At 36.7% G+C, this 14,457-nt stretch overlaps 1 protein-coding gene across 1 annotated transcript; it reads right to left on the reverse strand.

Moving 5' to 3' along the window:
- Nucleotides 1-6,371: 6,371 nt before the first annotated feature.
- emc9 (ER membrane protein complex subunit 9) lies at nt 6,372-14,250 on the reverse strand. Its single transcript, XM_067429338.1, has 6 exons — nt 14,085-14,250; nt 11,378-11,572; nt 7,095-7,171; nt 6,947-7,016; nt 6,779-6,873; nt 6,372-6,695 (listed from the first exon to the last, which is right to left on the reverse strand). The coding sequence occupies exons 2-6, from the start codon at nt 11,570-11,572 to the stop codon at nt 6,515-6,517; spliced, it is 618 nt and encodes a 205-aa protein (XP_067285439.1). The 5' UTR covers nt 14,085-14,250; the 3' UTR covers nt 6,372-6,514.
- Between the last annotated feature and the right edge of the window lie 207 nt (nt 14,251-14,457).

Here is a 14,457-nt window from a genome sequence, read left to right on the forward strand (position 1 = left end):
ATAGCTATACAAAAATAATTAACCATGCAGGTATCAGGGTGTCATGCATCCGTTTTACACTGCAGGTCTTGATGCACAATTCCGATTTGGTGACACTATCCAATTTTTTAGGGATTTTTTTGCTTACATCATTTATAAAGCGACCGTATCCGATATTAGCATTTACACTATACACTGGCAAAAGAGCCCAAGACGTTATGACCCGGAAAAGGAAGTAATGGTGTGAAATGCAATGGATGCAGACAAAATGATCATGTAATTGCTTTCCACACCATCTTTAAAGGTCAGTAAACCATTGCTCTCATAAGACGTAGAAAAAACAGGAGAGAGAAAAAAGACTTTGGTCCCACTTTATATTAAGTGACTTTACCTACTATGTAACATTTAAATGAATAATTTGATACAATGCACTAATTGTGTTCATGCATGTATTTACATTGTACTTATATATATATATTTTTTGAATACCTGCATGTAATTACTAGCCTGACAAGCCAGACCCACATCAAGATGTTTGCTCTGGAAACTCTACATTGAAAGGGCTCAATCCGAGGAGCGGGATAAATGGTTGTCTTTCAAACTCTTTCTGCACACAATTGGATAGCGCTACAACCAACCAGAGCAACCTGAAGCGGAGATTGTTGATAGATTAAACATTTGCTGTATCCGGTCGGCAAAACTCCGAACACATCATGCCTTTATTATTACACTGTTGACCTACCCTGATACCTATACAATCAAACACAGTCCTAACCTAACCCGTATCCCAACTCAATAGCAGAAAAAGTCTTTTGCAATACAATATGAACACGATAAGTACAATGTACTGCCACGGTTGGTTTCGGGATTTGTTTCACGTTTATGTTTTCATGTCTTTTATTTTTTTAATTTCAAAGGCATGTATCACGTTCTTGGTCTTGTCATGTGATTCCCTTCCTGTCATGTGATCATGTCATGTGCTTCCCTAGTTTCATGTATCTTGTTCTGATTGGTTCCCTTCTCTGTGTGTCATGTTCTCATTGGTTGGTCTAGTCATGTGTTCATAGTTCTCCTTGGTTTATTGTCTTGTCATGTGGTCGAGTTCTGGCTGCTCATTGGTTGCCATAGTCATGTGTTCCCCTAGTCTCTCTCACGATACAGTATTATATATATATATATATATATATATATATATATATATATATATATATAGTCCTCATGTATGCCATGTCTATTGGGAGCAGGACTGCGCACGCAGACCTTTTTGAGAGACGTGCTGAAACTGAAAAAAGGCTTCCCAAGGGCAACTGCTGGTCTGTTCACCTACTACTAACACTTTATTATTAAACACACATTAGAAAGTTTATTTCCACTTTTTTTAAACATTTTTCTTAATTTTCATTGCTGTTGAACTTCAGTTCATTCAGCCAAGATAGAGAAAGTAGAGTTATGAAGTTTACTGATATTTTGAGGGTCCAACAAGATTTAGTCACAAGCTTTTAATACTTTTTATTGGCTAAATATTTGTAGTATTATGTAATATTTGACAAACAGACAGACATAAAGGCTGACCAATAGCCCTGATTTATAGAAGACAAAATACACCACTGTAAGGCTGGAAAAACTAGCTGATGCCAAAATGTCTAATCGCTCTGAGAAAACAAAGGAAATTAACATCTGAACTAATTCATACAGTGAGCGTCTTTGTCCGAGACGACATCACACTGAGTGAATCATCTAGGAATGACACTAATTTACATGCCTTTCCTTTCACATCAAACTTCCCCCAAACTCCTGCTCCCCCTCATATTGAGATCACCTGAAATGCACCAGAAATCTTTGTTACAATGTCAATCCTCACGATACAGTATTATGTGTTTGATATTATTTGAAATGCCTCAGTGCGAAGTCTATCGGACTTGATTAATGCAAATTCCTATTGTGAACTTGTGATTACATTTAATAGAGATTCAATACCAAATACCTGGTTCTGGGTATTTAAGGAAATGTTGCAAAGAGCTCGGGGCTCGATTCTGTAGTCAGGCCAGCCCGTATTGCTGGACGTTTCAAGATAGCCAGCATTATTAAGCAGGTATATATATCATTCTTACCTTCAGAGTACTTGATGTTATATGGATTAGGCTACCTTTGAATTGATTATGTAATTGGCATTATACATTTACCTGACTGTTAATAAATTGTTACACTTTGATTGATTCTGACTTGCTCTGGAATTATTCAGGTTACGGACAGGCATAATTTCAACAAAGGGTTAAACAGAATAATTAAATGTGTAGTTAAACTACTAAATATAAATGACCAAATAAATTGGCATTCTAAACCTAAATTCTAAATTATGATTAAATGGAGTCAGATAACGAGGAATTTGGAATAAAATCCCTTTTCCCCGCTGAAAAGACCGAACACGCAGCGACCTTCACCCATCAATCGTTAGCCTCCGTTGGGACGATTTGGGCGGCCTTACACCACCACCAAAGAAAGGGCATAATAATCATTATGCATTGACAGCAATACACACTTGCTGTCTAGTTAAACACACCACCAGCATAGTCTGGTGACAGCCAGACAATTTAACAGTACAATCAATGATTGCTGAAATGCTACTAAAGTTCTTTCAGACAAAAGCAGTGAGAAATGTTCTGCATCTTTAGTCGTTTGATTCATATTAACAGCAGATATACTACTAGCAGTAGCTAATACTGTATATTATACTGCTTTCACTTTAATAACATTTCACAGATCTAATATACACACAGGATTTCTGTACTTCCTGCACTGACATAACGAACTGTTTTCATGTAAACTTTTCATGTGTGTTTCTGACATAACCTTTTGTGCATTTGAGAGTTTAATCGCAATACACACACACACACACACACACACACACACACACACACACACACACACACACACACACACACACACCTATATAAAGAGAACTAGTATAGTTTAATAGCTTACTCATGGATGCACCGACATTGTTTAGGCTGATCTTTTTTTATCTCGTTTTTTGAAGTAACATTACAAGGTAATGAAACAAATTAAAAGTTCAAATAAATGCGTCAAAGAAAAATAGGCAGCAAAACAAAGGACACTAATGTTTGAAATTCTGGTAGCTAAACATCAGAAGAAATAGGGTTTAATTTGGTGTACAAGTATCCCATATTGATGCATTTGCAACCAGTGGGATCTTCAGTTTTCAGTGTTAATAAAGAAGCTAAGATAATTTCCAACATATTTTATCTGGTTGTTGTCTTTTTGTTTTGTTTATGTATTTAGCTCCAACATCTATTGAATAATTTTTCTGTTGTTTTGCCCTACATAAGATAAAACATACTTTTTACCTGTTAGAATTAGTGCAAAGATATTTGATAGTGTCTAGTAATGAGTGTCTAGAATGAAAAGTGTGTGTATATTAAAGGTGCCCTAGAATGAAAAATTGAATTAACCTTGCCATAGTGAAATAATAAGAGTTCAATACATGGACATCACATACTGTGAGTCTCTCACACCATTGCTTCCTCCTTCATGTAAATCTCGTGAATGAAAAACACCACAGAAAAATAAGTGATTCTCAACATAACGCCAACCGTGACGCAAGCGTTGGGGATCATTTATATGTACGCCCCCAATATTTGCATCTGTCCAAACATGCTCATTGTCAGGGGGAACTAACGGAGCCGTATCATCGGGACTGCAGGTAAACAAGCGACACTTGAGGATAGCAAAAACGGCAGCTCTCATGCACACACGTCATGTTCCAGGCTGTGCAGGAGACGTGAGGACTTTTCATCTGTCAACAGTCATGGTTGAGGTTTATTATAATCGGATACCACAACAATTTGATTCAAAATCGCTCGTTTGTCCGGCCCATTTCAAGCAAACTTCGCTCAGCGTCTTAAACTGAAGAAAGGGAACTGTATTCCTGCAAGAAGTAAGTAGTGATAATTCACTTATTGACTAGCTGTTTAAACAATTTCTGATTAAATTGAAAGTTTCTTAGAGACAGCATTGTTAGAGACAGTATTGCTAGTACAGTAACAATAGGAAACTCCAAGTACCAAACTAAATAGTGTGTCTAATGACAAAGGTTAATAATATTTTGTATTACAAAATGCAACATATACGTTGCTTAAAGATCGTTCACTTAATCCTTTTCTACCTTTTCATCACCTTGTCCACCATATAAGTTCAAATTTGACAAGGCTATTCATTTGGTAAAAATATAAGTTATATATTTATATTTTTGAGAACTGAAGTAGGCCTATGATGTTTTTGCATGCTTGTATTTCAGAGTACATCACAGTCACTGCGTAGTCCAGCCTTTCTCAAACTTTTTTCAGCCAGGGCACCTTTTAAAAGTGCATAAAATTTCAAGGCACCACAGTTTAAAATATAATTTAAAAACACTGCATAACCCAAATTTAAATGCAAATGTCCTGTTTATTTAAACAGGACAGTAATGAACACAGCATAATACTCCATTTCACTGTAAAAACTGTCCGATTCTTGTGGGGCTTTTCTTTTTAAAAAACGATCCATGCTGCTGTTGCTTGTTTCTTGTTTTTTGTGAAATCAAATGTATTTTCGCGGTTAAATTATAAAACAATATAGCCAACTGCACAGTCACGGGGACGTCTTGACAGTTACTGATGTGAGACAGATTTTTATGGTTAATTTTATATATATATATATATATATATATATATATATATATATATATATATATATATATATATATATATATATATATATATATATAAATTAATTTACAATTTTTATTAATCCGCTCATATGTTTAAAAAGAAGAATGTATTTATGTAAATTCAAATATATTTTATATATGAAATTTCAGAATTTTTTATTTATTTATTTTTTAGCCTACGTAATTTTTTGGGGGCCCCAGTGTGCCGCGGCACCCACTTTGAGAAAGGCTGGCGTAGTCTACATTGTGACTACGTTCAATAAACATGCAATATCGTTAACGAAAAAAAAAAGGAAAAAAAAGTCTAAAATGTAGACTGAATGACACTTTAAGCAGAACATCTCAAATGAAGATTGCTGAAATTCAACCTACTTGTTTATTGGTGTTTTCAGATCATCCGCCCGTGAGAGAGAGAGCTCGCGTGCATATGGTTGCCAAATTGGACATGTTTAGGTAAAACACCGGGAGCTTTAAATTACTGAAATCTGGCAACCGCAAGCACGAACACTCTCTCGCACGCGCGGATGATCTGAAAACACCAATAAACAAGTAAGCTGCATTTTAGCAATCTCCATTTGAGATGTTCTGCTTAAAGTGTCATTCAGTCGGTCTGTGTTCTGTCAGGATGGTCAGGACTCACGAGCCGCTTCGCTGAACAACTGAACTGCTGTGATGGACCTGTAAAACGGATATGTAGATATCAGAGAATAATTTAACATATTTCAACTCATAATTTAACATATTGTTTCAACCCCCAGCCCTGCACATTTTTTATGTCTCTCATATTAGACACACCCACTTCAGGTCTTCTAGTCTCTAATAATGAGCTCATGATTTGAATGTGTTAGATGAGGGAGACATACGTGCAGTGCTGGGGGTCCTAGAGGACAGGTTTGAAAACCCCTGGTCTAGCCTGCCATCACAATTTGGCCCTTGTGAAACTCGCTTAAATCTTGCGGTTGCCTATTTTTCCTGCTTATTACACACTGAGGACAAAATGTTAATTTGCTGCCCAATATATCTATATATAATGTTGGAAAAATGCTGGTTACCAAACAATTTTGCAACACTTCACTTTCATTGTATGGACAAAATCTGAGACATTTCTCAAAATATTTTTTATGCTCCACAGAAGAAAGAAAATCATACAAATGCAAAAGAACAGCAAATAAAAGTTCCAGACACCGAATATTCTCATATTGTAGGACACATTTAAATGAATTCACACACTCATGCTGCTCTGAGTACTTTGATTTGGTCTAAATTTGCTGCATGGAACCACCTGTCCATCTAAAGAGACTTGATTAGTGTACATGCCGTTCTTCAGTCATTAATACAATCACCTTCATTTAGTTAGTTAAAGCTGAACATATAGACTATTCTACATTTCACTTTTTTTCCTGTTTTATTCTGGATGTGTAAAAATGGTTTATATAATTTAGTCTATAAAACGTAAAATGCTATGTAAGAAAAGCACCTGAACAACATTTTAGTATTACAGTATTACTTAATGTTTAGATAGATCTTTAAAAAACAATTTATAACTTATTATATTACTTAAATATGACATGTAGAATGATAAAAGTAAGGAAATACGCTGGTTGTATTATGAGTCCACCTCAGTGTAATTGTGTGTGTGTTGTTTTAGGGTCAAATAACAAGAAAATAATGTTTATGCATATTTCATTTATATCACATACATATGACAAAGTTAATAACAATATACAGTCAAATAATCTTAAAAACTGAATTTTGAGGCGACAGAAAGAAAACAAAACACTATGACATAAGCTGATTTAGTCTGTCTAGTTAAACATTTCCATTGGCTGGGGAGACTAGCTCCATGATCTTGGCATTGAGTTTCTGATTGGTCCAATCTTTTGTGATGTCATCCAAATGGCTGTCAAAATCCACCAATAATGCCTGATCACCAGAGCTGAAAAGCTGATTAACTATGGAACAGGTTTCTTCCCACTGCCGAAGCATTATTCTAATGAAAAAACACGTCATTAATAGCAGCACTACAACATTATCATCAAAAACAAAGCAGCGCATTCTTAGAGATTTTCTTACGTGTGTTTGTCTTTGAGTGCCCAGCGGGCGTCTTTGCGCTCATACATCACAAGCGGAGGGACACGGCAGCCCGGAGACATCTTTTCTCCATCAATCTGTGACAAAAAAATTTCAAATTAACTTTAATAACAAGGTGACATTTTCAAGAAAATTTGAAAAGGAAATTACCATAAGTAACACGGCATTGTTACACTGCTCAAAAATCTTCTCTGCGATCTTCAACGCACAAGGTGTAGGGCTGGAAAAAGACAGTTGGAGAAAGTGAAATGCACTGAAAAATAAGGAACTTTAGAAATTAGAAAAGATGAAGGACTACCTGCTGTCTGACACACAAGCATTGGCCTGATAATATCCCACAATCCTTTGCTGTGTTTGTGCACACCAAACATCGACCTACAACACAAAATATTAACATGAATTCAACTAAAGCAGCATATAAACGTCATTACATTTACATTTATTCACTTTTCAATTCTTTTAAAACTATTAGAAAATTATTAATGACGTTTTGCATAGTAAAACTAGGCATTGTAAGATACATTTATGTTTTTTAAACTTTCAAAAGAAATACAAATAAAAACCCTATATAGTCAAGCTTTATAAATAAATAAATCTGTTCTAAATTTGTCACCCCCACAACAAAAGCTTTAGTCCAATGACAATCAATCAACTTTATTTATTTAGCGCTTTTACAATGATGATTGTTTCAAAGCAGCTTCACAGTGTTAAACAGGACAATATTCCAACAAAATATTGGGGCCCCAAACTGATTATAGCCAGCCAGATAATTTTTGAACAGGAATTGAGAAAGCATCCTTTGGCCCTGGTATTAAGGTGCTTTGGTTGATCAGATCACAAGTAGACAAGGGAGCAGGGGCGCCGCTGGACACACACACACACACACACACACACACACACACACACACACACACACACACACACTTTTGGGGCCCCAAGAGATGTGTTTTATTAGTAGTAACAGTACTAGTAGTAATTTAATATAAATTATAAATGTATACTCTACCAAAGAGTTACAAATAAAACAACATGATGGCTTATGAAATTATGGGCAAAAAAAGTAACGTGATTTTTTACAATTAAAATTACTTATTTTAAAACGTATTTTAGCTAGACAATAACCTTTTTCTAGAGCTGATGTACAACCAAAACAATCTCTCTTCCCTTCATTTCCTATTATCACTGTAAAGCTGCTTTGAAAAAATATTTCTAAAAGCGCTATATAAATGAAGGTGACCAGACGGACTTGCTCGATGATCTAAGGCCGGGGACACACTGCAAGCGTGTCGTGAGCGTCTCGGCTGCGTGGCGTGTCCGTTTTTATTTCGGCTCCCATGTTAACCGGTTAGCGCTTGCATACTGCCTGCGTCAGCCGCGCGGCTCACGCGCGGTCCGAGCCGCACGGAAAACGCGTGCATGCTTCAAATAGAAGAGTCGCCTATTTTTCACGCGACACGCGAGCGTGTTGGAAGCGTTTCTAGGCAAAATAGCATAGGAAAAGATGTTTATATGCCATTTTGACACGCATACATATTAATAAATGACATTTTCATGTTTGAAAGTCTGTAGGTTAACATCAATGCAGATATAGGCCTAATTGTAATAATAAAAAACAACATAATTATCGATTTTGAAATATTAAACCTGTCAATAGCCTACAGAACGAAATATTCTGTAGCCTATTTTGCCATCAATACCATGTATGGTCAGGCTACTGCCGACGTTGTCTTTGCTGTATCAATAGGCAATATATTTATATTTAACATGAAGTATAGGGCTTCCCAGCAGCAGCAGCGCCGCGTCAGACACGCTTCTGGTGTGCAAAGACAGAGAAAACCCTGCGCAGCCGCCCCGCGGATGACACGCAGCAGAAACGCCACGCTTGCAGTGTGTCTCCGGCCTAACGGTCTATTGGCCGGTTTGAACAGGAGCGATGGCACAGTACTGTAGTAGACTACAACCTCTGCTGCATGCAGGTGTTCTGTGGGTGTCATGTGCAGACATATAAACATACTACTAAAATATATGTGTACCTCATCTGCAAAATTGGATCAATTTGATTTGTTTAAACTTCAGCAATTAAAAATACTATTTGGCCAGTGGAAAAGATGGAGAATATCTCTTTGAAAAATGTTTCTTATATACATTTTGAGTTATTTAATCTAAAACTAGTGAAGGACACTGAATGATTTTAGTAATGCAATGTGACGGCACGAATTGCATTGTCACATTTTCCTAACGTCTTGTATCGTTAAACATGGTATCACTTGAATGGGAATATGCATAGAAATAATATGAAGATGACATTATGCATAGTAAAACTAGCTGTTGTGAGCTCTACAATGCATCCGGAAAGTATTCACAGCGCTTCAATTTTTCCACATTTTGTAAAGTTAAAGCCTTATTCCAAAATGGATTAACTTCATAATTTCCTCAATTCTATAAACAATACCCCATAATGACAGCGGGAAAGAAGTTTGTTTGAAATATTTGCAAATTAATTAAAAATAAAAAACACAAAATCACATGTACAGAAGTATTGACAGCCTTTGCGCGATACTTTGTTGAAGCACCTTTGGCACCAGTTACAGCCTCAAGTCTTTTTGAGTATGATGCGACAATCTTGGCACACTTATTTTTTGGCACTTTTTCCCATTCTTCTTTGCTGGACCTCTAAAGCTCTATCAGGTTGGATGGGGAGCATCCGTGACAGCCATTTTTAGATCTCTCCAGAGATGTGGAACCTGGTTCAAGTCTGGGCTCTGGCTCAGCCACTCAAGGACATTCATAGAGTTGTCCCATTGCCACTCATTTTTTATCTTGGCTGTGTGCTTAGGGTCATTGTCCAGTTGGAAGAGGAACCTTCGCCCCAGTCTGAGGTCCAGAGCTCTCTGGAGCAGATTTTCATCAAGGATGTCTCTGTAAATTGCTGCATTTATCTTTCCCTTGATCTCGACTAGTCTCCTAGCTCCTGAAGCTGAAACACATCCCCACAGCATGATGCTGCCACCACCATGCTTCACTGTAGGGATGATATTGGCCTGGTGATGAGCAGTGCCTGGTTTCTTACAGACATGACACTTGCCATTCAGGCCAGAGAAGCTTTTACCTGGCCACTCTTCAATACAGGCCTGATTGGTGGAGTGCTGCAGAGATTTTTTCTTCTGGAAGGTTCTCTTCTCTTCACAGTAAAATGCTGGAGCTGTCAGAGTGACCATCGGGTTCTTGGTCACTTCCCTGTCTACGGTCTTTCTCCCCGATAAGTTTGGGGGGCGGCCAGCTCTAGAAAGAGTCCTAGTCGTTCCAAACTTCTTCTATTTACGGATGATGGAGGCCACTGTGCTCATTGGGACCTTCAATGTTGCAGATTTTTTTTCTGTACCCTTCCCTAGATGTATGCCTCTATACAATCCTGTCTCGAAGGTCTGCTGACAATTCCTTGGACTTCATGGCTTTGTTTTGCTCTGACATGCACTGTTAACTGTGGGACCTGTGGTGTGTGCCATCCCAAATATAATATCCAATCAACTGAATTTACCACAGGTGGAGTCCATTCAAGTTGTAGAAATATCTCAAGTAAGATCAGTGGAAACGGGATGCACCTGAGCTCAATTTTGAGTGTCATGGTAAAGGCTGTGAATACTTATGTACATGTGATATTTATTTTAATGTTTAATACATTTGCAAATATTTCAAACAAACTTTTTTAACATGGTTATTATGAGGTATTGTTTGCAGAATTGAGGAAAAAATTATGAATTTAATCCATTTTGGAATAAGGCTGTAACAACATAAAATGTGGAAAAAGTGCTGAATACTTTCCGGGTGCACTGTATATGATTATTTCGGGGAGGAGACGGGGTGGAAGTGCATGCACGCACAATCTTCTGCTGACTGGGTTTTATAAAGAGAATTTTGCGCTGGTTCTGGCCTACATATGGTTTTATGGATATGAAAACGTGTGTATTTGATAGAAAAAACTTATTAGATTAAAAACTTATTAGAACTTATTAGATATAACATAGATTATAAAATCTATGGAAAGTTTTATACATAAGGTCCCTGATGTTTTTATCCATTTCTTTTATCCACTTTCAACCACTTCTGTCCAGTTTTCTTTGAGGGAAGGATCTATGGGCAGGTAAATGTATGAGCCTTTTTTAGATCTTTTGATCTAACAGGTGAAATAAGTTTACGCATTTTACATATGAATACACCCGGAGATGGCAGAAAAACAGAGCAGCAGCTATCGTTTCTGCTCTGACAGCCACAAGACAACGCCAATTGCGGTGAGTGCGTGACAGAAACCAAGAATGGTGAGAGAACATTGTACTGTGGTCTTCAGCCAACAAAAGTTTAAACCCGTAATGTTCATGTGTTAGGTCAGTAGGCAGAGAGTAGGCAGTCTTTTGTGGCTGTTCGAAAGCATTCGACCACATGTGCATTTATACTACGATAGCAATCTGGTCTGATGTGTTAGATTTCCTCAAAAACAATTTAGACCAGGTTTTTAACCTTATCTCCACTTTTCTTTTGCTGTGCTATTTTTCCAATGCCAACATACATTAAAGGTGTAGTTACCTGTGTAAGAGCGACCTGTGTGATTGGAGCCAAAGACAAGTGCGAGTGGAGCAGAGGCACACAGTCTGTGATACATACAGCTCCCCCAGCTGGACCGGAGGACAACAGCAGGCCGTTCACACTGCAGCGTGGAAACTGACTGGCATGTAGGTACATTTTGGCATAAGCCAGACAGGACAACTCCACCTCCCCCATCTGAGGAAAAACCTTTTATGTTTTGGAAAGTCTTATGCTCACCATGGCTGCATTTATTTGATCAAAAATACAGTAAAAACAATTATATTGTATAAAATATTACTACAATAATAATTATAATACTATCATTTAAAATAACAATTTTCTATTTTAATATTTTATAATGTATTCCTGTGATGACAAAGCTGAATTTTCAGCATAATTTCTCTGTTACATGACCCTTCAGAAATCAATGTAATAAAGTGATTATGTTTTGTGCAATTACCATCAATTATTACTGGTCCTCAGTTATTACAGTTCTTATTATTATAGCAGTTCTTATCACTATCAATGTTTTACTGCTTAATATTTTTGTGGAAACAATGATAGCATTTATTAGGATTCTTTGATGAACAAAGTTCAGCATTTATTTAAAAATAGAAATCTTCCGTAACATTGTCACTTTTGATCAATTTAATGCATCCTTGATGTTGATAGTGTTTTCTCTTCTTTTTTTCCTGAATGGTACTGTATCATGGTTTTCACAAATATGACTAAATGATCTGAATTTGAATTGTATAAATCTGAATTATTGACAAGTGTAATCTAACAAAATTGAATATTGCATTTTACATAGTTCTGAATTTGAATTTTTAAAAGTTGAATATAGAACATTTGAAATTGAACAGATCTGAAATGTTTTTATGTTGAAATTGTATAGACATGTATTTTCAAACAGCAGATATTTTGTTCTAAATTAATAGACTGGAAATATTCAGTTTTTGAAAATACAGATTCAAGATTTCAGATGAAGAAGAAATTCAGATCATCAAATTCAATTTGAATGAAATCTGAAATTCAGATCTTACAGAAAGTAGGCCAGCGGTCATCATCAGGGAAGAGAAAGGGATGTCAGAAAAGTCGAACGGAGCACCATCTGATCATTTTATTTCCTATTTGTAATGGAATAAAGAGAAGATCAAACGGCCCTTGTATACTTTTTTGTTTAGTTTAGATTAATGCACGGATAATGATATTTAGGATAGATTTCTAATTTTTTTGTGTGGTTTACCGCACAATTAAATAAAACTGTCCGGGTGCTGATTAATATTTCATATATCGGATGCACATTTTCTTCTGTGAAACGCATTAAGTTGCACAGAAAAATTGCCTGATCTAGGACCTGCCCGGTACAGTTTAAGAAGCGGTAGCCCACTACTGCTATAAGACTATTATTTTGTTGAACAGACATGGGCTGAATCTGAAATAGCCCCCTATTCCCTCAAATAGGGCATTATTTAAGGGGACAGCCATTGTCCGAAACCATGGACATGTTCGAGTGCACTCATTCAACCCCACACTGCAATAGCTATACAGCCGATGTACACTCAACGGCTGTCCGACTTGTCACACTCGTTTAATTGAACTGTGTTAGTGGACTAAAGTAAGGAATTGTGAATGACGGTTATGGGGGCAATTTTGGATTCAGCCATGGAGAACAACAGATGACAACAAATGCGGATATTTTCTTCACTAATCAGCGTTTTGTAAACCACGCATGAAAAATGAGAAATTTAGCCAATATTTGTTAGATTACACTTGTCAATAATTCAGATTTATTCAATTCAAATTCAGATAATTTTGTCATATTTCTAGCTCCATACTATAACTGCTTCCAACCTTGATGATAATGTTTCTTGAGCACCAAATCAGCATAGAATGACTTCTGAAGTAACATGTGACACTGAAGACTGGAAAATTTGGTTTTCCCATCACAGGAATATTATTTTTTAAATAGTAATAATATTTTACAACACTGATGAATTACAGCATTTTAATAAAATAAATGCAGATTTTAATACTTTTTTATCTTAAATTATCCCATATAGGAACCTTGTGGTAATTTTCTGACAGGAGGCCTGTGTGTCTGTCTGTCTGTGTGTGTGTGTGATTTGCAAGTCCATCCTGTGCTGATGTGTGTTTTCTGACGGGTGCTCCGGTTTTACCGGATTATTCAAAGATTTGAAGGGCAGGTGCATCGAAAACAGCAAATTGCTCATGTGTACACACAGAGAAAAGGGTGTCAAAATTAAACCCTTCAGGCGGGGTACAACAGCTTGTCGCTGAAAGGACTAACGTTACCCTTAAAAGGACAAATTTGTACCTAACGTTAATTACCACAAGGTTAATAATTGTACATTAAGTTACGTATTTAGAGTACTAATATTTTAGGAGTAAAAAAGGTAAAATTTCCTTTTAAGGTAACATACTGCCCCAGCACCAACTGTTGTACCCCTAAAGGTACAATGTTGGCACCCTTTTTCTCTTTGTGTATGAGTGCTATTCGACTATGTGTGTAATCTGTCTGTGTTAACCTTTGTTTGGAAGATGGATGAAAATGCAAAGTCACAGACAAAAGGTACAAGAAACGTTAACGTTACATGGCCAGCTAAGGGAGGTTCACAATAATAATCCAATGTTCATAATCTATCAATCGTTGATCACGGCCACAGAAGAATACACTTAACGTTACCTTTGTGTTGTATCCCTTTTGCAGTAGTAAATATGAAATGCCGATAATTAAATCAGATTAAAACAAAAAATATTTGACAGTTTACTTCACAAGGACTTGGAAGCTTTAGCAAGCGGACCTAGAGGATAAGTGCAGCGTCCTTTTCTTCTTCGTGACGTCATTGCCATTCTTTTGCACATGTCACGCATTACTGCCGCCTGCAGGTCTCAATGTGCATACTATGCATATTACTAATGTCACATGTTTTAGCGTCAACTCTTGTTGTAGGCCTAGTTATTTTACACTTGTATGCAGACTCTGTGCTCCCTTACAAAAGTTGCTTGAAAGGCAGGGTAAGATGCCCCACCAATAGAATATTTATATTTTAATTCCT

This window comes from Pseudorasbora parva, chromosome 21 (genome assembly GCF_024679245.1).
Source record: "Pseudorasbora parva isolate DD20220531a chromosome 21, ASM2467924v1, whole genome shotgun sequence".
Taxonomy (NCBI): domain Eukaryota; kingdom Metazoa; phylum Chordata; class Actinopteri; order Cypriniformes; family Gobionidae; genus Pseudorasbora; species Pseudorasbora parva.